The sequence below is a fragment of the Cherax quadricarinatus genome, chromosome 35 (genome assembly GCF_038502225.1).
Source record: "Cherax quadricarinatus isolate ZL_2023a chromosome 35, ASM3850222v1, whole genome shotgun sequence".
Classification (NCBI taxonomy): domain Eukaryota; kingdom Metazoa; phylum Arthropoda; class Malacostraca; order Decapoda; family Parastacidae; genus Cherax; species Cherax quadricarinatus.
Window position 1 is genome coordinate 2,013,019 of NC_091326.1, and position 24,129 is coordinate 2,037,147.

The window sequence follows — 24,129 nt, forward strand, 5'->3', positions numbered from 1 at the left end:
GGGAAGAGAAGCTTTATGTCTCCCTGTCATATTTCGTCATCTAGGATGGGATATGACAGGGTTGCTGCGTACAGGAAGTGATGAAATGTGCCAGCTTAAGTTGAGAAACTTCGATAGGGTGATACCTTTTGATATACCTTTGACGAGCTCTGAGAGTCTTTTTACTCTCAGCGCCCGGCCTTGGGCCAGGCTCGTAGATTATATATATATATATATATATATATATATATATATATATATATATATATATATATATGTATATATATATATATATATATATATATATATATATATATATATATATATATATATATATATATATATATAGATAGATAGATAGATAGATATATTACTTTCGTCTTAATTTTAATTTAGTTCAAACATAGTAGTGGAAAAAGACGTGTGTAGCAAATAATCTTTTATTACGACGACTCTACAACTACAAGAAGCATTATACAGAAATTGATGAAGCCTCATAATGGGAATAGTAAAATGATGATACGTTGACTTAATTACCAGATCATCACCGCAGTATTGCATTTGTTAGTCTTAGCGCAGGTTATTGTGGCTTACACGTACTTAAACAACAGTAACATAGCATAGCTTACATAATGCATGTAAATTACAGCATCAACACTGAAGAATGCAAACTGTCCTTGTTATGTCAGTTTCTTAACGACATTGTAAATAAAAGGTTCAGATAAGATAAGATAAGATAAGATTTCGTTCGGATTTCTAACCCCGGAGGGTTAGCCACCCAGGATAACCCAAGAAAGTCAGTGCGTCATCGAGGACTGTCTAACTTATTTCCATTGGGGTCCTTAATCTTGTCCCCCAGGATGCGACCCACACCAGTCAACTAACACCCAGGTACCTATTTGCTGCTAGGTGAACAGGACAACAGGTGTAAGGAAACGTGTCGGAATGTTTCCACCCGCCGGGAATCGAACCCGGGCCCTCCGTGTGTGAAGCGGGAGCTTTAGCCACCAGGCCACCGGGCCACCCAAAGATAACTGACAAGTTGATAAATTAGATACATGTGCAACACTTGGGTACATTTACAAATGTTGTGTTCTTTAATTTTGGTTAGATAATCACAAACAAGCAAAATAAATGTAGACCGCCACACGTCTGGCAGTGAAGTAGTTGAAAAAACAAGAAGCGTTCAAATGTGAACGCTTGTCTCTGATGGTGGAAGAATGTTGTGTGGCAGGACACTGTACACTGTATGTCACTGATGGTGGAAGAATGTTGTGTGGCAGGACACTGTACACTGTGTGTCACTGATGGTGGAAGAATGTTGTGTGGCAGGACACTGTACACTGTGTGTCACTGATGGTGGGAGAATGTGGTGTAGCAGGACACTGTACACTGTGTGTCACTGATGGTGGAAGAATGTGGTGTAGCAGGACACTGTACACTGTGTGTCATTGATGGTGGAAGTATGTGGTGTAGCAGGACACTGTACACTGTGTGTCACTGATGGTGGAAGAATGTGGTGTAGCAGGACACTGTACAGTGTGTCACTGATGGTGGAAGAATGTTGTGTGGCAGGACACTGTACACTGTGTGTCACTGATGGTGGAAGAATGTTGTGTGGCAGGACACTGTACACTGTGTGTCACTGATGGTGGGAGAATGTGGTGTAGCAGGACACTGTACACTGTGTGTCACTGATGGTGGAAGAATGTGGTGTAGCAGGACACTGTACACTGTGTGTCACTGATGGTGGGAGAATGTGGTGTAGCAGGACACTGTACACTGTGTGTCACTGATGGTGGGAGAATGTGGTGTAGCAGGACACTGTACACTGTGTGTCACTGATGGTGGAAGAATGTGGTGTAGCAGGACACTGTACACTGTGTGTCACTGATGGTGGGAGAATGTGGTGTAGCAGGACACTGTACAGTGTGTGTCACTGATGGTGGAAGAATGTTGTGTGGCAGGACACTGTACACTGTGTGTCACTGATGGTGGGAGAATGTGGTGTAGCAGGACACTGTACACTGTGTGTCACTGATGGTGGGAGAATGTGGTGTAGCAGGACACTGTACACTGTGTGTCACTGATGGTGGAAGAATGTGGTGTAGCAGGACACTGTACACTGTGTCACTGATGGTGGGAGAATGTGGTGTAGCAGGACACTGTACACTGTGTGTCACTGATGGTGGGAGAATGCGGTGTAGCAGTACACTGTACACTGTGTGTCACTGATGGTGGAAGAATGTGGTGTAGCAGGACACTGTACACTGTGTGTCACTGATGGTGGAAGAATGTGGTGTAGCAGGACACTGTACACTGTGTGTCACTGATGGTGGAAGAATGTTGTGTAGCAGGACACTGTACACTGTGTGTCACTGATGGTGGAAGAATGTGGTGTAGCAGGACACTGTACACTGTGTGTCACTGATGGTGGAAGAATGTGGTGTGGCATTACACTGTACACTGTTTGTCACTGATGGTGGGAGAATGTGGTGTAGCAGGACACTGTACACTGTGTGTCACTGATGGTGGGAGAATGTGGTGTGGCATCACACTGTACACTGTTTGTCACTGATGGTGGAAGAATGTGTTGTAGCAGGACACTGTACAATGTGTGTCACTGATGGTGGGAGAATGTGGTGTAGCAGGACACTGTACACTGTGTGTCACTGATGGTGGAAGAATGTGGTGTGGCATTACACTGTACACTGTATGTCACTGATGGTGGAAGAATGTGTTGTAGCAGGACACTGTACAATGTGTGTCACTGATGGTGGGAGAATGTGGTGTAGCAGGACACTGTACACTGTGTGTCACTGATGGTGGAAGAATGTGGTGTGGCAGGACACTGTACACTGTGTGTCACTGATGGTGGAAGAATGTGGTGTAGCAGGACACTGTACACTGTGTGTCACTGATGGTGGGAGAATGTGGTGTAGCAGGACACTGTACACTGTGTGTCACTGATGGTGGGAGAATGTGGTGTAGCAGGACACTGTACACTGTGTGTCACTGATGGTGGGAGAATGTGGTGTAGCAGGACACTGTACACTGTGTGTAGCAGTTATTATACTCAAACGTGTTTCATAGTTTAGAAAACTGTTCCTTTTGGAAGGTCAAGGTAGCGCGTCTGCTGTAACACACACACACACACACACACACACACACACACACACACCACACACACACACACACACACACACACACACACACACACACACACACACACACACACACACACACACACACACACACACACACACACACCACACACACACACACACACACACACACACACACACACACACACACACACACACACACACACAATGGAAAGCTGAAAACTGGGATGAGTCACAGGAATGTTAAGAAGTATTTCTTCAGCCATAGAGTTGTCAGGAAGTGGAACAATCTGGAGAGTGATGTAGTGGAGGCAGGATCAATACATAGCTTTAAGAAGAGATACGACAAAGTTCATGGAGGGTGGAGAGAGTGAGAGTGAAGAGGCGGGGCCAGGAGTTGTGATTCGACCCCTGTAACCACAATTAGGTGAGTACACCTCTACCTCACATAGCAAGTAACAGTGAGCCCGCAAATATTATTGGCACATATGTATAGTAATTCATTAAGAAAATAAGAACGAAGGAGCACTGCAGCAGGCCTACTGGCCCATGTTTGGCAGATCCAATTCACACCCACTTATGTACCCGTCCAGCCTATGTTTAGTGTCTTTAAGTTGCTTCAGTGACGCTACCTGAGACCTTATTCCACTCATCTCCAACTGTTGTAAACTAGTACTTTCCAATATCCTCTCTTAACCTAAATTTTTCCAACTTGCTGAGAGTTTTATCTTGGTTAGGTGTTTTCAACATGCTATGTATAGCCCTTTATTCCTGTTTTCTCTTTGTACATTTCAATCATATCTCACCCTATGTCTACGCTTTTCCAATGAGTTCAAGATCAATTCCTTCAGCTTATTTTCCTATGTAATGTTACTATTACATGGAATTAATTTCGTCATCCTTCTCTATATTTTCGAGCCCATTAATGTCCATCCTGTAATATGAGGACCGGAACCGAACTGCATAATCTAAATGATGTCTAACCAAAGATATATGTCGCTATTTATTCCCACATCAATGTCGTTTACTCATGTTGTGAACAACAAGGGTCCCAACACTGACCCCTATAGCACACCACTTATAACTGGTCCCCATTACTGCACTCTGTTGCCTGTCGGTCAAGCAATGTGAGTTATTTCCATTATAGTTCTTGACAGCTGCTGTTATAGACGATATTGTTAAAGAATCCGTGCCGGAGGACAATTGACGCATTTTTTCGTCTTTATCCCCGTGTTCCCTTCCAGTGGAGTGCCATGATGTCGCTGAAATGTTCAGGTATGACATCACTGAAGTAACACCACTGAAGTCAGTGCCACACTACTCATATAGTCAGCGGGAGGAGACAGAACCTCTCATCAAGCTGCACGATACATCTTAAAGAAGAAGGCTCATTGAAGCCAGCCTTCCGTTTCTTACATCAAACCTGATAACCTCCCATCCCTCAGGCGCTGTATGACCCATACAAGTTTAGCACTTCTCCATGACTATACTAATAGTGTACTGTAATAAACAGTATTGACATATGACTTTATTATATACATATATTTTACTTAAGTTGAAAATGTGACAGTACCCATTTTGTGAAAGACATTTATATTCTCTATATACATATTATTTATGGCAAGATTTCACACTAAGGCGAGAGACTTCATGTGTGAAAAAAATACCACTGCTCTTTGTATGTGTATTTGTCTCTAACACTGTTTATGTTATTCATGATTGCGAATTTTAGGATAATGACATCCGGAATATTTTATGGTGTACAGTATGTACTTTTATGATAGTGATGAGGGGTGTGGACGATAGTGATACTGGAGTGGTGGTGGTGAGTGGTAGTGGTAGTGGTTAGTGGTGGTGGTGGAGGTAGTGGTGAGTGGTGGTAGAGGTGAAGGTACTAGGGCAGCAATGTGTCACCACAACAAGTGCAGTTGGTGGGGGGTGAGATGAATAAGTCATTGTTTTTATGATTTATTGACTGGTGTTGACATTGGCCAACTCGTGGCTTCCTCCGTGGTACCACTCGTGTGCCTCTGACATACCTCTCGCGTTTCCAGAGTTACTCTACTAGCTCAGTAACACCTACGCTGCCTCTAATCAAAGTGTAGTCTCCCTGTTATTTACCTGTTGTATACTTGTGATTATGTCAGAATGTCTCGCCTTCAAGGATCACAGTAATATTCACTATTACAGATAGAAGAAAAATGATAGACTGGATAACTAGAACTTTCGAAACAAGAGATGCCAAGCTAATGATGATACTCGAGTCACTTGTTCTCTCTAGGCTGAAATATTACTGTACTCGAGCAGCCCCGTTTAAAGCAAGTGGCAGTAAAGCTGCAGAATGTGCAGAGCACCTTCACTGCTCACATAAATTCTGTCAAGCAACTAAACTATTGGGAACGTTTGAAGTTCCTGGATCTGTACTCCTTCGAACGTATGGGGGAAAAATATATTAAACTTTACATCTAGAAAATTCTAGAAAGATTGGTCCCAAATCTACACGCAAATCATTCCCCTCTGAAAGTGAGGTTCTGGACAGACGGTGCATAATACCTTCGATGACCAGCAGGGTACAATGAGGGGACAATTCAATAAGAGTGAAGGGACCAAGATTTTTCAACAGCCTCCCTTCAAACATACGAGGGATTACCAACAGACCTCTGGCTGTCTTCAACAGAGAACTTGGTAAGTTCCTCATTTTAGTTCCTGATCGGCTGGGTTGTGGTGCATGCGTTGGACTTTGTGGTGCTAGCATCAACAACCTGGTTTATTAGTCTGTCTATCCGGGAGTCGGTGACCCTCAGTACTCTCCAAGTTGATTTCAGATAGACTGTCGATGTTTCGGGGGAGGGAGGTGAATGGCCCCCGTGGTCAGCTCCTGAACCAGGCTTCTCTGGTGACCTCATTCCTTGTATGACCTTTACTGGTTTAACACTTCCATTAATAATAATATTTAGATAAACATTCCCAAGTGTTGCATAAATGTTTTATTCAACTTGTCGGTTTTCTGAATCATTTATATCACAGGTGGATAGTGTGTATACTTGGAATACCATACGTGCGGCCAGTAGTAACGGCCTGGTTGATCAAGCCCTGATCCATCGGGAGGCCTGGTCGTGGACCGGGCCACGGGGGCGTTGATCCCCGGAATACTCTCTAGGTAGGTGGGTAGGTACAATTTTATACTGGGCACGGGTACCTCAACGTGTACACGGTACGAGGACGCTTAAGGTGTATACGGTACGAGGACGCTTGAAGGTGTATACGGTACGAGGACGCTTGAAGGTGTATACGGTACGAGGACGCTTAAGGTGTATACGGTACGAGGACGCTTGAAGGTGTATACAGTACGAGGACGCTTGAAGGTGTATACGGTACGAGGACGCTTGAAGGTGTATACGGTACGAAGACGCTTCAAGGTGTATACGGTACGAGGACGCTTGAAGGTGTATACGGTACGAGGACGCTTGAAGGTGTACACGAAACGAGGACACGTGAACATATGTACATAAACATCACATTACTAACCTTCATTTATGGACAAAACTTTCTTCTGGCCGAAATGAAATGTCTGTAGACTGTAATGTTTATAAACAGTCAGTCTGGTGGTGTATGCATGTTTTGGTAAATACTGCCTCCCCACACTGCCTCGGAAGTTGTTAAGCATGCTACAGATCCCAGCGGGTCAAGCACGTTATATATCCACCAGAGTAACATAAATGTTAGTGCTGGGCAGGTTGACAGACCTGAGAGGAGGGAGGGAGGGAAGGGAGGGAGGGAAGGAAGGAAGGGAGGGAAGGAAGGAAGGGAGGGAAGGCAGGTGTGCTACACCCTCATCAAACTGGTTGCTTGGTATGTTGACTACAATAGCTGCAGGGCTTCCTATCCTCTATCCTACCATATTTCTCTCTCTCTCTCTCTCTCTCTCTCTCTCTCTCTCTCTCTCTCTCTCTCTCTCTCTCTCTAAGCCTTGTTCCCTTTACATCCCCCTACCTTCTGTTTCCTTCTTCTGTCGCCTCTTGCTATTCCTGATCCACTCTTCCAGTTCTTTGTTTCTCGTTCTCACCGCCAGGCTTGGCATGTTTACCACATTAATATTAACTTTCCGTCAAGGTCTAGGCCATTTCCGAGTTGGTATGCAAGCAACGTTAGTAATTTGTTAGCTATCATTGCAATAAATAAAAAACAATAATAATAAGAATTAATAATACGAGGTATAACAGCAAGGACAAGCATAGTTTTAATAGCTAAAAGCAATAAAGAGTTCGGTAGAGAGAGTGAGGCTTAGTTTAACAAATGTAGGAGAGAATTTTTTTTCCAATAACAGTGAGCCTTAGGTAGGAATGTTTGAAGTACCATATAGTGTTTGGAGTTACCATGGAGTGTTTGAAGTTACCATGGAGTGTTTGAAGTTACCATGGAGTGTTTGGAGTTACCATGGAGTGTTTGGAGTTACATGGAATGTATGAAGTTACCATGCAGTGTTTAAAGTTACCATGGAGTGTTTGAAGTTACCATGGAGTGTTTGAAGTTACCATGGAGTGTTTGGAGTTACCATGGAGTGTTTGGAGTTACCATGGAGTGTTTGGAGTTACATGGAATGTATGAAGTTACCATGCAGTGTTTAAAGTTACCATGGAGTGTTTGGAGTTACCATGGAGTGTTTGGAGTTACCATGGAGTGTTTGGAGTTACCATGGAGTGTTTGGAGTTACCATGGAGTGTTTGGAATTACCATGGAGTGTTTGGAGTTACCATGGAGTGTTTGGAGTTACCATGGAGTGTTTGGAGTTACCATGGAGTGTTTGGAGTTACCATGGAGTGTTTGGAGTTACCATGGAGTGTTTGGAATTACCATGGAGTGTTTGGAGTTACCATGGAGTGTTTGGAGTTACCATGGTTGTTTGGGCTGCTGACGAGTAATTATTACATTATGGATAATAAGTCTCACTTTATATGGTTCTTCAAGTCTCTCCAACACTGCATATAAATCACTTTGACTTTTTTGGGGGGGATTATCCTTAGTAATTTACACATGATACTAGAAAAACAGACACAATTACTGTATACTGCAATTCTTTATACCGCATTTATATCAATTTTTCCTTCGTGTTGGTATTTTATACCATTTATTTCCACATGTTACCAGTTATGATAAATGTACTTACGTGTACCTAAATAAACTTACTTAAGACTGTGTTTTTCTTCGTGTGCGTCGTTGAATAGTATTGGATGAGACAGTGTCAGTGGGAGGGTGTAAGACACTCAAAGACAAGACTGGGTCACTGTATGATTAAGAACCTCGTCACGTGATTTTTTTTTTTTTCTTGGCGAATAAATCAACAGCAAAAACAGCGACAAGAACGGAAAGGAAAGTTGGTTAGTGTATTTTGACCTAGAGCCGAGTTGAAGGTCGATATGTTCACGCTAACTTTCTCCCTTTTTTTTTTTTTTTTTTTTTTTTTTTTTTTTTTTTTTTTTTTTTTTTTTTTTGTCTCCGTATGGGTTATCTCTCAATAGTTATATAACAAGATCACAGTTATATCACAAGAAGATCACAGTTATATCACAAAAAGATCACAGTTATATTACAAGAACACAGTTATATCACAAGAAGATCGCAGTTATATCACAAGAAGATCACATTTATATTACAAGAACACAGTTATATCACAAGATCACAGTTATATCACAAGAAGATCACAGTTACATTACAAGAACACAGTTATATCACAAGAAGATCACAGTTATATCACAAGAAGATCACAGTTATATTACAAGAACACAGTTATATCACAAGATCACAGTTATATCACAAGAAGATCACAGTTATATTACAAGAACACAGTTATATCACAAGAAGATCACAGTTATATCACAAGAAGATCACAGTTATATTACAAGAACACAGTTATATCACAAGAAGATCACAGTTATATCACAAAAAGATCACAGTTATATTACAAGAACACAGTTATATCACAAGAAGATCACAGTTATATCACAAGAAGATCACAGTTATATTACAAGAACACAGTTATATCACAAGAAGATCACAGTTATATCACAAGAAGATCACAGTTATATTACAAGAACACAGTTATATCACTAGAAGATCACAGTTATATCACAAGAAGATCACAGTTATATTACAAGAACACAGTTATATCACAAGAAGATCACAGTTATATCACAAGAAGATCACAGTTATATTACAAGAACACAGTTATATCACAAGAAGATCACAGTTATATCACAAGAAGATCACAGTTATATTACAAGAACACAGTTATATCACAAGAAGATCACAGTTATATCACAAGAAGATCACAGTTATATCACAAGAAGATCACAGTTATATCACAGGAAGATCACAGTTATATCACAAGAACGCGAGAATCAGAAGAGTAATAATGTGGATTTTTCTGGTATAGACGATCACGAGTAATGGGCTGGGTAGGTCACACAAGACCTTCATTTATATAACTCTTATAGCGTCCTCAAGTGACTCGCCCCTGACTCTCAGCACCAGCTGGTGCCACCACCACCACCTGGCTCTACTGCTTGCCGCTTACCGGACTACCTTCCTCCTTGTCTCCTGGACTCTGTAATACACATTCTTAAAGCTGTGTATGAAGCCTACTTACATTATTCTTTGAAGATAATTACTTTTTGATATCCTTGTGACTCAACTGTGCCCTGGTGTAACTGTGTCCCACCTCTCGAAAAATCTATCTCTGTCCACCCTATCAAGTCCTCTGAGTATTTTGTATGTCGTTACCATGTCTATCCTGTGTGTGTGTGTGTGTGTGTGTGTGTGTGTGTGTGTGTGTGTGTGTGTGTGTGTGTGTGTGTGTTTGCTGGGAGCAAGACAGTTTCTGACTTCACCTCCTCAGTATACTGATCGACATTTGGAAGCTCCTGACATTGCGGGCCTTGCCATTCCTATTATTGCAGCCGTGTATGGAATTTCTCTTCACTGCTTTCTCCTTACACCAGTTTCCACCAGCCTGAGATTAAAGAAACTTTTTCTAATGTCTCCACGGTTCATCAGTGTCTTAAGCTACCATCTCTAACCTCTGACCTCCGCTTTCCCAGTATTCTGCCAATGTTAATAGTCTGCCCATATTAATCTCTTGTAAAAATTTGTATGCATCATACTGACGTCTTCCTGGAAGGTCGTCAGGCTCACCTCTGAGTGACTCCTGTTACGTAACTTTCAACTTGGAGACAAGTCTTGTAGCATCATACCCTTGAAGTTCTGACACGCGTTGTGATCATGTTGACACTGTACCCTGGACCTGGGGAAGGGAGGGATCTCTGTACACTGGTGTTGGGGGGTGGGGGTTGCATAATCCTTGACAGGTCATACGTCTCGTGAAACCTGAAGGATTCCTTGTTCAGCTCCCTCAATGCTGTACTGTGTTATGCTAGTCGCGCGTGTACCGTCGAGGTTGTGTAATGAAAGATGATATAAAGAATTTAACACACATACGTATATCTATAAAAAATATATTAAATGTTTTTTTTTCCAAGTATTTACTCGTGGAAAACTGGATCCTCTTTTTCCACTTCTTCTTCTTCTTCTTCTTCTTCTTCTTCTTCTTCTTATTATTATTATTATTATTATTATTATTATTATTATTATTATTAGTGGGCTATACGTAATAATGGAGGTAAGCATATGAGAGTGGTGACAGTGGCACCTGAGGTGAGCACATGAGTGACAACAGTGGCACCTCAGGTGAACACATGAGTAACAAGTGGCACCTGAGGTGAACACATGAGAATGACAACATTGGCACCTGAGGTGAACACACGGGGGAGACCAGCACATCCCAGCTGACACTGTGAGGGGTAAACAGTGCTGACATTTCTCGTACAGGTGAGTTTTTCATGACTTAAAATAGCTTACCAGAGTGAGTTGTGTAAATGAAATTCAGTGCTGTAAGTGCCTTCGTACTAGTAGCTGCCACGTGTTACCTTTGTACTAGCAGTTGTCACGTGTTGCCTTCTTACTGTCTGTTGCCACGTGTTACCTTCGTACTAGCAGCTGCCACGTGTTGCCTTTGTATTAGCAGTTGCCAATTGTTACCTTTGCACCAGTAGCCGCCACATGTTGCCTTTATACTTGTAGCTTCCACTTGTTACCTTTGTACTAGTAGCTGCTACGTGTTACATTCGTACTAGTAGCTGCCACTTGTTACCTTTGTACTAGCAGTTGCCGCGTGTTGACACAGGAAATGTTCTTGCCATTACTTTTTGTGGGCAGCAGGATATTACAATTATGGTGTAATGTATGGACAAGCATGCGGTAGACACTATACGAGGTACAGCACACCATGTGTCTGCTACACTCGAAAACCACATCACTGATTCACACTAATGTATGAATAAGTACAATAAAGAGTTCGATTTGTAAAAAAAATTCTATTGATCCAGGTGTGTGGGTGTGTGTGTGGGTGGGTGTATGTGTGGGTGGGTGTATGTGTGGGTGGGTGTATGTGTGGGTGTGTGTGTGGGTGGGTGTATGTGTGGGTGGGTGTATGTGTGGGTGTATATATGTGTGGGTGTGGGTGTACGTGTGTGTGTGTGTGTGTACTCACCTAATTGTGGTTGCAGGGGTCGAGACTAAGCTCCTGGCCCCGCTTCTTCACTGATCGCTACTAGGTCCTCTCTCTCTCTGCTTCCTGAGCTTTGTCATACCTCGTCTTAAAGCTATGTATGGTTTCTGCCTCCACTACGTCACTTGCTAGGCTATTCCACTTCCTGACGACTCTATGACTGAAGAAATACTTCCTAACATCCCTGTGACTCGTCTGAGTTTTCAGCTTCCAATTGTGACTCCTTGTTTCTGTGCCCCCTCTCTGGAACATCCTGTTTCTGTCCACCTTAACTATTCCACGCAGTATCTTGTATGTCGTTATCATGTCTCCCCTGACCCTTCTGTCCTCCAGTGTCGTCAGTTCGATTTCCCTCAACCGTTCATCGTAGTACATTTCCCCTGAGCTCTGAAACTAGCCTTGTTGCAAACCTTTGTACTTTCTCTAACTTCTTAACGTGCTTGACCAGGTGTGGGTTCCAAACTGGTGGTGCTGGTGGGGGGTGTATGTGTGGGTGTGGGGGTGGGTGTGTGTATATGTGTGTGTGTGGGGATGGGTGTGTGTATATGTGTGTGTGTGGGGATGGGTGTGTGTATGTGTGGGTGTGTGTGTGTGTGAGGGTGGGTGTGTGTATGTGTGGGTGTGTGTGTGTGTGTGGGGGAGAGCAGCATGGCTGAGGTTCGTCACACTGGCTACTTGCTTCCCTCAGTCTCGTCTGGTAGCTGATGCGGTGAGGTGGTGCATCTCTGCTCCAGTCAGTACTCTATGCAACGCTTCACAACCACCTCGTCATCCCCACGACGTATAAAACAAAGTGCGACAGTTATTAAGATTTGACAGTTGTGTATAGTTTTTCAATGTGGGTTTATTGCTGAAATAGTTTTGGACAGTTGACAGTTACCTGTACTGGTGTTACCTGTTCAGCTCAAGTTTTATACGAAGTTCAACTCCTCTCTGCAGGCTTTGTTGCAACGGTTGGATTACAGATTAACAGCACACAGTTTATGCAGCAAAAATTGGAAACGCCCAAGGTAGGTTTAAGACGAGTTTTATGATGCAACTTCTTACCTGAGAGTTGGCAAGTGTTGGACTTAGTGTCAAACTTCAGTCATCAATTATGCCAAGATGCACTACTGCTGACCATCCCAACTTGCTTAATGATATATGTAGTAATTAACACATTTCTTACTACGGATTTATCTTCTGTATTATCCATACAGATTTAGTGTTTATCTCTTTAAGATAACAGCAACAACAGGTGTACTTGAGATTTACCTGGCTTTGAAAAAAAAAAGTATTTTTGCTTACATTATCATCCCCCTCCCCCATATTTCTGTAAGTTTACAGTAATTATAATAAAACACTGAGACACCTTGACGTGTCATATATCTGATGTGTAATGTGTTTTAATAATTCTCATTTCAATAAAAATCACAATCCCCACCGGATAAAATTGTAATAACTTGTTTGAGGCAACTCACTACAGAGGCTTCTGGACGGAGCAAAACAATGGACCTTGTTGTCTATACCCATCATTCGTGTAGTTTTTTCTGTGGATGGCATTTCTTCTACATCACCTTAAGGTTGGTGCTGTTTTATTCGTCAGGAAACAACACAAGTGTTTCCTGACCTGAGTTTTGAATCATATTATGACACCTTTACAACCATTTAAAAGTTCCTCTTCGGGGATACATAATACTAATAATATAATGATAACTTATGAGAGGGGGAAAAAAAAGATAGATATGTAGAGATATCTGTTGAAAGCGGAGTCAACTCACACACTGAGGTCCGGGGTTCGAATCTCCCGGTACGGCTGGAATACATTAGGGACGTGTTTCCATAAGACACCTGCTGTCCCTGTTCAACCACCTGTTCAAAATGGGTACCTTGGTGTTAGTCGACTGGTGTGGGTCGCATCCTGGGACAAAACTGACCTAATTTGCCCGAAATGCTCAGCATAACAAGCGGTTGTCTATATAGTATGCCTATATAGTGATAATACCACTTTGATATTAGTGTTAATCATGAACTTTAGATGTTTGAGCAAGGAGGAGGCTGGAAGCAGTGGAGATGTCATATTTGAGTGATGTGTGGAGTGAATTTCATACTGAGAGTGTTGAAGACGGTGTTCGGTTATGAAAGGAATAATTCATAGGGCTGAGGAAAGGTTCGTGAGGTGGTTCGGGAATTTAGAGAGAAGAGCAGTATAGGATGAACAAGAAAGTGCATAAATTTGGGATGGAAGGAAGGAGGGATAGGAGTCATCTCAGGAAGAGTTGGGAGGAGGGTGTTAAGAAAGATTTAGGTCGTAGGGGCAAGCCTGAGCATCTGGCAGATATGTGTGAGCGTGTTAGTTCGGAGTAGAACAAGAGATTTTTAGGATTTTGCGTGTTGTTAGGGTGTGAGCAAGGCAACATTATGATGGAATTCACGGGAAACCAGTTAGTTAAACTTGATTCCTGGAGGTGGGAAGTACAGTGCCTACATTCTGAAGGACGGGTGGGAATATTGCAGTTCGGAGGGTCCATTGTATCGTGATGTCAGTTCTCTTCTGGCAAGACAGCTATTGAATAAAAGATAGATGATGTTTCCTCTTCTTTATGGTTATCTAACCTTGTGAAAGACAGCAGCTGGTAGGGCAAAATAAAAATGGCAGAGACTCAAGACAAAAATGAAACCATTTATTCCTTAGAGTGAGGCCAAGAGAAGTCAATAGTGGAGCGTGGTGGTTCTTAAATGAGATGTGCTCACTTTATTAAACTTTTTCTTATCTGCTCTTTCAATAACAACAGACTTTACATAGATGATTCATAAAGGCTTCTTTATAGGTGGTGCCTGGGTTTTGATGGGCTCTGGATCTAGGGAATTGGAGCTACTTTTCCTCGGATCTAACCTGATTGCCTCCCATTCTCCAGGCTCTATGATGAATGTAATCCTTTTCCTGTTCGTCTACACACACACAAATACCAACACTGGTGCTCGATAGTGAAATTTGGTTCTAGAATAAGAAAAGCACAGGATTAGAATGAATAGATGCGGGAAATTTCATGGAAAACTGTGAGGCTTCGTTGTACTGGGTGGGCTATGAAAAGGCGCTTTAATTAAATTGTCGAAGTTAACACAGGATTTTTTGTAATTACCTCACGGGTGAGTGAGTGTGCAAGTTAGGGCAGAGGAAAAAGAGCGATCTTTGAGCTGCCTGCAGAATTAAACAGAGAAAATGGGAAATAATAGTAACAAAAAAAAAAAATAGACGCCAGTGGAAGTAAGTCTCATTGTTTAATTTTAATGGGTTAGCCTAGGTTAAGTGTACGTAATGTGCATAACAGCACTTGTGTGCACTCAAGATCATCGTAACAACTTATGTGTTAAGCTTTTCAGAAGAACTGAATGGAAGGTTGACAGAGATCTTCATCAAAGAATGTGCCGAGATGTCTGGATGAGGGCAGGCGTGAGGCTAGCAGCAAATATTTAGGGACTATTCATCGAAAAGTGAGGAAATATGTAGGAGAGCAAAGAAATTTCGTTTTTAACGGACGCCCTTCCACGGAGGTACCTTGACGCCGGCCGATGACTCTTCATCTAAAGAATAAGTCAGCAACACGGATGTTGGAAAGTACTTTTTTTCATTATCAGGGTGATAAGAGACTGAAGTATATACGAATTGTAGGAGGTAAGCATCATACACAGTTTCAAGAGTAGGTATAATCCGGATCTAGAAACCGAAAATCAGTCAAGACAGCCTGTTAAAATAAACGGGTGCCGTGAGGAGCAACGAATCAACCCTTTTAAACACCACTAGGTGAGTACACATCTGTATAACAGTGTCAAGGATTATTTCGGGTCTTCAAGTAGGTACCTTGATGCTGGTGAAGAACTCTTGATCTACGGAATTTTAGCTACTCTCCCCTTCCTTGGATGAAACTTCATTACCACCCATCCCCAGGCGATGTGTGACCCCTACGGGTTTAACGTTTCCCCGTGGATATAACAGTAACCTCCTGAGCAGTTGAACGATAAACTTGAGCGCACACAGTGAACCGCTTACCAGCCTGCATGTGCAAGCTGCAGCCTTGTACCCCCTCCTCCTCCTCCTCCCAGCAGTTGGATGTCTCTTATCCTACATACTGTTTAATTAAACTGTTATGTTTGTTTATGAGGAGAGGAAAATAATTTCTCCCATTTTTTAGTCCTCAACATAGTCTTATGTGGGAATGTACATGAAGAGTAAAACATTATCTGCAATTTCTTGCTGGAGTAGATAGTTTGAAGTGAGTAGTTGATGTCAGGAGTATGATACAAGCAGCACGTACGTCGTCTGCCTTGGGTTCTTAATAGATGGAATGATGAAGGAAACGTACTGTAGACTTTTATACAGAGTGATATACTGAATAAATACGTGGTGAAGCCCAGCCTACTGTCCGCGTCTGACAACCTGAGGGTAACCGCCCTCTTTCTGTCCTATACGGAAATACTGGAAATGACCCAGGCCGGGACAAGACCAGCGAACCTACTACAATGCAATAATCTCACGGCGCATGTGCGGGGCATATGGGAGTCCGTGACGTCATGGCTGGCCAGTAACTGAATTATGCTGACAGTCACCTTTACAAATTTATGTGGATTGATGAATGAGACAGTTGTGTATATTGAGAGAACGTTTCGCCAGCCAGTGGCTTCATTCATCAACTTGTCAGTTTTCTAAAGGGGGAACCCCTCAAGGAAGGTTCTTTGACGCTGGTGAGGGGCTCTTGATCTAGGGAATTGGATCTGTGCTCCAGTTCCCTGAATTAAGCCTGAATACCTTCCACATTTCCCACAGACGCTGTATAATACTACGAGTTTAGCGTTTCCCCTTGATTATAATAATAATTTAAAGGGAGAGGAGGTTTATATACTGCAGACGGGTGAAGGGAAGCAGTTGGAGGCGGCGTCACCGGTGGACAAAATCCACTAGTGGATTTTGTCCACCTGTGAAAAGTTGAATAATTCCCAGTATCAAGATTCGAAGATGTTGCTGTGTCAGATAGGTATTATATAAATATAATATATAAAGCCCTTCTCCACGCATATGTTGTATTTTATCAAGATTAATGGACTGAACACATCTCTAGGCTGAGGGGTGATTACTTCAAACTCCTTACCTTCCGCCGTTCTTTGTATTGGACTGATAAAGCCACTGGCTGGCGAAACGTTGCCTCAGTAAAGATACCCAAGGGTTGCACCTCGGTTTTCTAAACCTTTGTATAATACCTGTTTGGATTTCTCACATACTGTTTGCAGCCAATTTATCGATTTTACGCTATTCACGTTAGGTCAGAGTAGGTCTTTTTAGATTAAATTGCAGTGTCAGTACAAAAATTAAAAATAACTTACCAGAACGGCGACTAGGGAATTCACCATTCCAGTTATTGATGTGATAAATCTCTCTTTGCATTCGCAAGAGATGAGTTCTCTCTTACGTCGCTCTGGCTGATAACGTAGGTAGGAACTTGAGTCAATAAATAACTTGCACAGGTGTTCTCAGTCTTGTTCTCACCACCTCCAAGTTCAGTCATTCACACTTATGGCTCTGGCCAGGGCTTTCTGTTACTATTACCGGCCCGCTGGCCTATGCCTTAATTAACCGTGGCGACGTAAAACATAGGAGAGTCAAATCCAATCTCCCCAACATTCTCCACCTGACTTTCCACCCTGTATACATACTCGTACTCTTTGCCCAGGTAGATCTGTGTGTGACTTGATAAAGCAGTGTGTTGTGCCTGTTTTTCTATCGTGTCGGTATTTTATACCGTTTATCTCCATAGGCAACTGTAAAAAGCTAACTTGTATATATTGTACATGTATGTATAGAAATAAAGATTATTATTATTATTGTTATTATTATTATTATTATTATTGTTGTTGTTGTTGTTCACGCAACGGTATAACCTGGCGTTTTCACGTGTGGTGAGGCACCAGTCTTGCCGTGCCTCTGTCGTAGTACCGGCACCATTGAACAGCTCAATCTGTGACGACGACCCGTCTCAGGTGACCCTCCCTGACGAATAAATTAACAACGTATACAGAGTGGTTGATGGCGCCAATGTGTGTGTGCGATGTAGACACAAGGTTACAGCTGTGGTATAACAGCTGCCTTGTTATGAACCATGAGCGAGGAATGTTAAGCAGGGTGTACTGCTTAATCAGCAGGGAATGTTAAGTAAGCACAAGCAAGTACTGCTCAATCTAAGACGAACAACAATAAATCTTTTTGTAGATGAATGGTTCAGAGAACCGACATGTTGAATTAGACACATGTGCAACTCTTGGGTATCTTTATTAAGGAAACGTTTCGCCACACAGTGGCTTCATCAGTCCATACAAAGGAGAAACTTGAAGAACAGGAGGAGAATGAGGTAATCAGTCCCTCAGCCTTGAGTCGATGTGGTCAGTCCATCAATCTTGAATAGATTGATGGACTGACCACATCGACTCAAGGCTGAGGGACTGATTACCTCATTCTCCTCCTGTTCTTCAAGTTTCTCCTTTGTATGGACTGATGAAGCCACTGTGTGGCGAAACGTTTCCTTAATAAAGATACCCAAGAGTTGCACATGTGTCTAATTCAACAATAAATCTTTTATTTAACGGCGTTGATCCTGCTGATGAAATATCGTTAAGGCTTAATCTGTATACATTTGTTGTATTGCACCAATTGTCGTCTTTCTCCAACTACTGCCCAGCCTGTATAAACAAGGCAAGTGGACAATGCTTAAATAACGTTATTAAAGAAGCCTTCCCTTCAATCCATCACACTAATAAAGCGCCTGGTTGGTGAAACCTGACCTTAATAAAGTTACCAGGCGTTATACACGTGTCTCATACACTTGTGGGTGTTTATATACAGTATGTTTAGTAGAGGCAGAATTTAGAGGCGGGTGTATCCTGGGAGTATTAGTGATTCTGAATACACAAGTGCTCGCAATTAGCTGTGTCTGCTTGTACAGCAAAACCAGGTATCTCATTTGAGGTGCTCCAAGAGGACCTGCATGCTGAGCAAGATCTCTTGATGCAAGGAATTAGAAGCTGCTCTTCCTTGTCCTTGAATCAAACCTCTTTACCTGCCCGTCTCCAAGCTCTGTATGATGCTTCTCCAAGAATTTAATAAGACTAGATTGTTGTTGTGTCTGTTTTTCTCTTCTCTCTTCCTACTTCCTTATTTATATGTTATTAACTTGTTCTCTGCTCCTCGTATTTTACTCATGTTTTATTCTCTCACCACCTTCCTCCTATCTGGTGAGATACATGTATCCCTTACCTGGTGTTATACATGTGTCCATTACCTGGTGTTATACATTGTCCATTACCTGGTGTTATACATGTGTCCATTACCTGGTGTTATACATGTGTCCATTACCTGGTGTTATACATGTGTCCATTACCTGGTGTTATACATGTGTCCATTACCTGGTGTTATACATGTGTCTATTACCTGGTGTTATACATGTGTCCATTACCTGGTGTTATACATGTGTCCATTACCTGGTGTGATACAGACCTCAGCGTGTGGGAGGCAAGACTTGTTGATACACAGACACTTGTATTTAGGAACCTCTGTTATTGTTAAAGTTGTCTGTTGTCTGTGACGCTGGTAACACTTTGTTAATACTAATGTTCTGATCTCAACATAGTCCCTTTATTATTAACATAGTCTATATCATCAACATAGTTACTTCTATCGTCAACAGTTGTGATGAATGGTTTGAAAAACCGACAAGTTGAAGATTGAGACACTTATGCTTTGGGGATTAGCGTGGACGGTTACAAAGCATGGCTTGCTTCTGCAGTGTTTTAAAAATTGAGGTTGGAGAGTTGAAGGAGGAGGTCTTGCTTCTCCAGGAGGAGATTAGGAGGCTGAAGGTCCACCTCAATGGGTCTGGGAGAGAGTGTGAGGTGGCCGGAGTTGTGGGGAATGAGGCTTCTAGCAGTGAGGTGCAGTCTGTCTCTCGCTGTGAGGAGGCTGTAGTTGGGGAGGTAGCAACGGCTACCAGCAGTGAGGTGCAGCCCAGCACCTGCTACAAGTGGCGAGTGGTTCACAGTAATGGGAGGCGCATCAGAGTAAGGAAAGTTAAGAGTGAAGATCTGAAGGTAGGAAATCGCTTCTCTGTTCTTCAGGATGAATGTACTTCAGTGGCCAGTGAAGGTAAGGGTACTACTGCCCCTGCTAATGGAGGTAAGCGCATTCTTGTGGTTGGTGACTCTCAGGTAAGATATATTGACCGTGCTTTTTGTAATAGGAATAAGATGAGAGATAGAGTGTGCTTCCCTGGAGCTGGTGTTGGAGACATTGTCAACAGGCTGGATAATGAGACAGGTAATGGGAACAAGCCCATTATCTGTCTCAGTGCTGGTGGAAATGATATTGGGAAGGGTAGGAGAGAAGAGCTGCTAGATAAGTACAGGTCAGCTATAGATTTCATTAAGTCTAAGGGAGGGATCCCAATCATATGTAGCATCTTGCCTAGAAGGGGAGTAGGAAATGAATGGTTGTCTAGGGCAATTGGTGTAAATTGCTGGCTAGACAGATACTGCAAGGAACTTGCAATCCCATTCATTGACAACTGGAACAACTTTTATGGCAATCACGATATATAAACAAGGGATGGGGTACATCTCTCTGGGGCTGGGGTGGTAGCACTTGCAGACTCGATTGAGAAGGCCATTGGTGAAATGCCTATGATTTTAAACTGATGGAAGATAGAGGTATGGGTGTGTGTGGGAAACAAGCAGGTTGCAACACTAGGGTTGGAAACAGTAAATGTATAAAAGGCATTCAGCATGAAGTTATAAATAAAAACAATAGATCAGGTCAGCAAACAAAGGGGGACAGCAGAGGGCAGCAAGGGACTAGCTCCCTTAAGGTTTACTATACTAATAGCAGGAGTGTAAGAAATAAGATAGATGAGCTAAGATTAATTGCAAGTGAAGGAAACATAGATATTATTGCTATAACAGAGACCTGGCTCAATCTGAAAGATAGAGAGATGCCCTCTGAATGTCACATACAAGGCTATAAATTATTCCACACTGACAGGGTCAACAGGAAAGGTGGTGGAGTAGCGATGTATGTCAGAGACAATTTAAATTGTTGTGTTAGACAAGATATTAAATTAGAAGCGTCAGCCACTGAATCTGTTTGGTTACAGCTTCTCGAGGGCCGAGAAAAACTAATTTTGGGTGTGATTTACAGGGCCCCAAATCTTGATAGGGAGTGCAGTAAACTTCTATGGGACGAAATTCGTAAGGCATCTACATACGAAAATGTTGTGCTAATGGGAGATTTCAACTATAGACAGATTGACTGGAGCAATTTGACAGGAAATTTAGAGTCAGGTGACTTTCTTGATACGATCCAGGATTGTTTTTTAAAACAGTTTGTGACAGAGCCAACTAGGGGAAATAACCTCTTTGACTTGGTTCTTGCCAGTAGGGAAACACTAATTAATAATCTTGAGGTTAATGATGAGCTTGGGGAAAGTGATCACAAATCACTCAGTTTTAATATATCATGGAATTCCCCTAATAATGGCAATCAAGTCTCTGTCCCTGACTTCCGCTTGGCTGATTTCATAGGACTGAAAAATTACTTAGGTGGGCTGAACTGGAATGACCTGACTAAGGGTCAGGTAGGTGGTGATGGTTGCCGATATGACGCTTTCCAGGGCATAGTTCTAGCTGCTCAGTCAAATTATGTTCCAAATAGGGAAATCAGATCGAACAAAAATGATCCTAAGTGGATGAACAATAGATTAAAATATCTAATTGGTCAAAAGAGAGGCATATATAGGCAAATCAAAAGAGGAGAGGGGCAATTAAGAAATCGATATATTCAGTTAAAGAGAGAAATAAAAAAAAGGAATTAGGAAAGCAAAAAGAGATTATGAGGTTAAAGTTGCAAGAGATTCGAAGACCAACCCAAAAGGATTCTTTCAGGTATACAGAAGTAAGATCAGGGACAAGATAGGCCCACTCAAAAGTTCCTCGGGTCAGCTCACTGACAGTCATAAGGAAATGTGTAGAAGTTTTAACACATACTTCCTCTCAGTTTTTACACAGGAGGATACCAGCGATATTCCAGAAATGATAAATTATGTGGAACAGGACGATAATAAACTGCACGATTAGGGTCACAAGTGACATGGTCCTTAGGCAAATAGATAAATTAAAACCTAACAAATCCCCAGGCCCTAATGAACTGTATGCAAGGGTTCTAAAGGAATGTAAAGAGGAGCTTAGCAAACCTTGGCTAATCTTTTCAACATATCACTACAAACTGGCATGGTGCCAGATAAGTGGAAAATGGCAAATGTGATACCTATTTTCAAAGCAGGTGACAGGTCCTTAGCTTCGAACTATAGACCAATAAGCCTAACCTCCATAGTGGGAAAATTTATGGAATCAATAATTGCCGAGGCAGTTCGTAGCCACCTTGAAAAGCATAAATTAATCGACGAATCTCAGCATGGTTTTACAAAGGGGCGTTCCTGCCTTACGAATTTATTAACTTTTTTCACTAAGGTATTTGAGGAGGTAGATCATGGTAATGAATATGATATTGTGTATATGGACTTCAGTAAGGCTTTTGACAGGGTCCCACATCAGAGACTATTGAGGAAAATTAAGGCACATGGAATAGGAGGAGAAATTTTTTCCTGGATAGAGGCATGGTTGACAAATAGGCAGCAGAGAGTTTGCATAAATGGGGAGAAATCAGAGTGGGGAAGCGTCACGAGCGGTGTTCCACAGGGGTCAGTGTTGGGCCCCCTGCTGTTCACAATATACATAAACGACATAGATGAGGACATAAAGAGCGACATCAGCAAGTTTGCCGATGACACCAAAATAGGCCGTCGAATTCATTCTGACGAGGACATTAGAGCACTCCAGGAAGATTTGAATAGACTGATGCAGTGGTCGGAGAAGTGGCAGATGCAGTTTAATATAGACAAATGCAAAGTTCTAAATGTTGGACAGGACAATAACCATGCCACATATAAACTAAATAATGTAGATCTTAATATTACGGATTGCGAAAAAGATTTAGGAGTTCTGGTTAGCAGTAATCTGAAACCAAGACAACAGTGCATAAGTGTTCGCAATAAAGCTAATAGAATCCTTGGCTTCATATCAAGAAGCATAAATAATAGGAGTCCTCAGGTTGTTCTTCAACTCTATACATCCTTGGTTAGGCCTCATTTAGATTATGCTGCACAGTTTTGGTCACCGTATTACAGAATGGATATAAATTCTCTGGAAAATGTACAAAGGAGGATGACAAAGTTGATCCCATTTATCAGAAACCTTGAACATCAAAATGGTATACAATACCGACAGGTTGGTAGGTAAGACACATAGGCAACAGTTAGGCAACTTTATTCCGAAACGTTTCGCCTACACAGTAGGCTTCTTCAGTCGAATACAGAAAGTAGGCAGGAACAGTAGAGATGTGAAGACGATGTAATCAGTCCATCACCCTTGAAGTCGTTGAATTTGAGGTTGTCAGTCCCTCGGCCTGGAGAAGTTCAGTTCCATAGTCAGGAACTATCAGAAACCTTCCCTATGAGGATAGACTAAGGGCCCTGAATCTGCACTCTCTAGAAAGACGTAGAATTAGGGGGGATATGATTGAGGTGTATAAATGGACGACAGGAATAAATAAAGGGGATGTAAATAGTGTGCTGAAAATATCTAGCCTAGACAGGATTCGCAGCAATGGTTTTAAGTTAGAAAAATTCAGATTCAGGAAGGATATAGGAAAGTACTGGTTTGGTAATAGAGTTGTGGATGAGTGGAACAAACTCCCAAGTACAGTCCTAGAGGCCAGAACGTTGTGTAGCTTTAAAAATAGGTTGGATAAATACATGAGTGGGTGTGGGTGGGTGTGAGTTGGACCTGATTAGCTTGTGCTACCAGGACGGTTGCCGTGTTCCTCCCTTAAGTCAATGTGACCTGACTTGACTAGGTTGGGTGCATTGGCTTAAGCCGGTAGGAGACTTGGACCTGCTTCGCATGGGCCAGTAGGCCTGCTGCAGTGTTCCTTCGTTCTTATGTTCTTATATGGGAATCTTTATTCAGGAAACGTTTCACCACACAGTGGCTTCATCAGTCCAATACAAAGAAGAAGGCGTAAGGAGAGGAGGAGTAATCAGTCCCTCAGCCTGGAGTCGATGTGTTCAGTCCATCAATCTTGTAGAATGTACAGCATAGGGCCGTAGACGTGGCTTATGTGCTGTAGTGAGGTGAGGTGAAGCAGGCGGAGGCGGGGTCATAGTGGTACCATCCACTAGTCGAAGTAGGTCTTCGTCCAAAGGTTGAACAAGTGTTGAAGAATTCTTTGTAACAAGATCCCATGATGCTGCAGTGTCTGACAGTTGTGAT

The 24,129-nt window shown here is 42.2% G+C and overlaps 1 protein-coding gene across 7 annotated transcripts in view; it reads left to right on the plus strand.

Moving 5' to 3' along the window:
* LOC128695197 (transmembrane protein 268) overlaps nucleotides 1-24,129 on the plus strand; it is a 166,779-nt gene that overhangs the window by 11,101 nt on the left and 131,549 nt on the right. For 6 of the 7 annotated variants that reach the window (XM_053785707.2, XM_053785710.2, XM_053785702.2 and 3 more), the window contains exon 1: nucleotides 12,415-12,737. The exons of the other annotated variant lie outside the window; for it this stretch is intronic. In XM_053785707.2, the coding sequence (XP_053641682.1) occupies nucleotides 12,711-12,737 (27 nt within the window). In that variant the 5' untranslated portion in view covers nucleotides 12,415-12,710. Of the gene's footprint in view, nucleotides 1-12,414; nucleotides 12,738-24,129 lie in introns of those variants that run through there. 7 annotated transcript variants of the gene reach the window in all.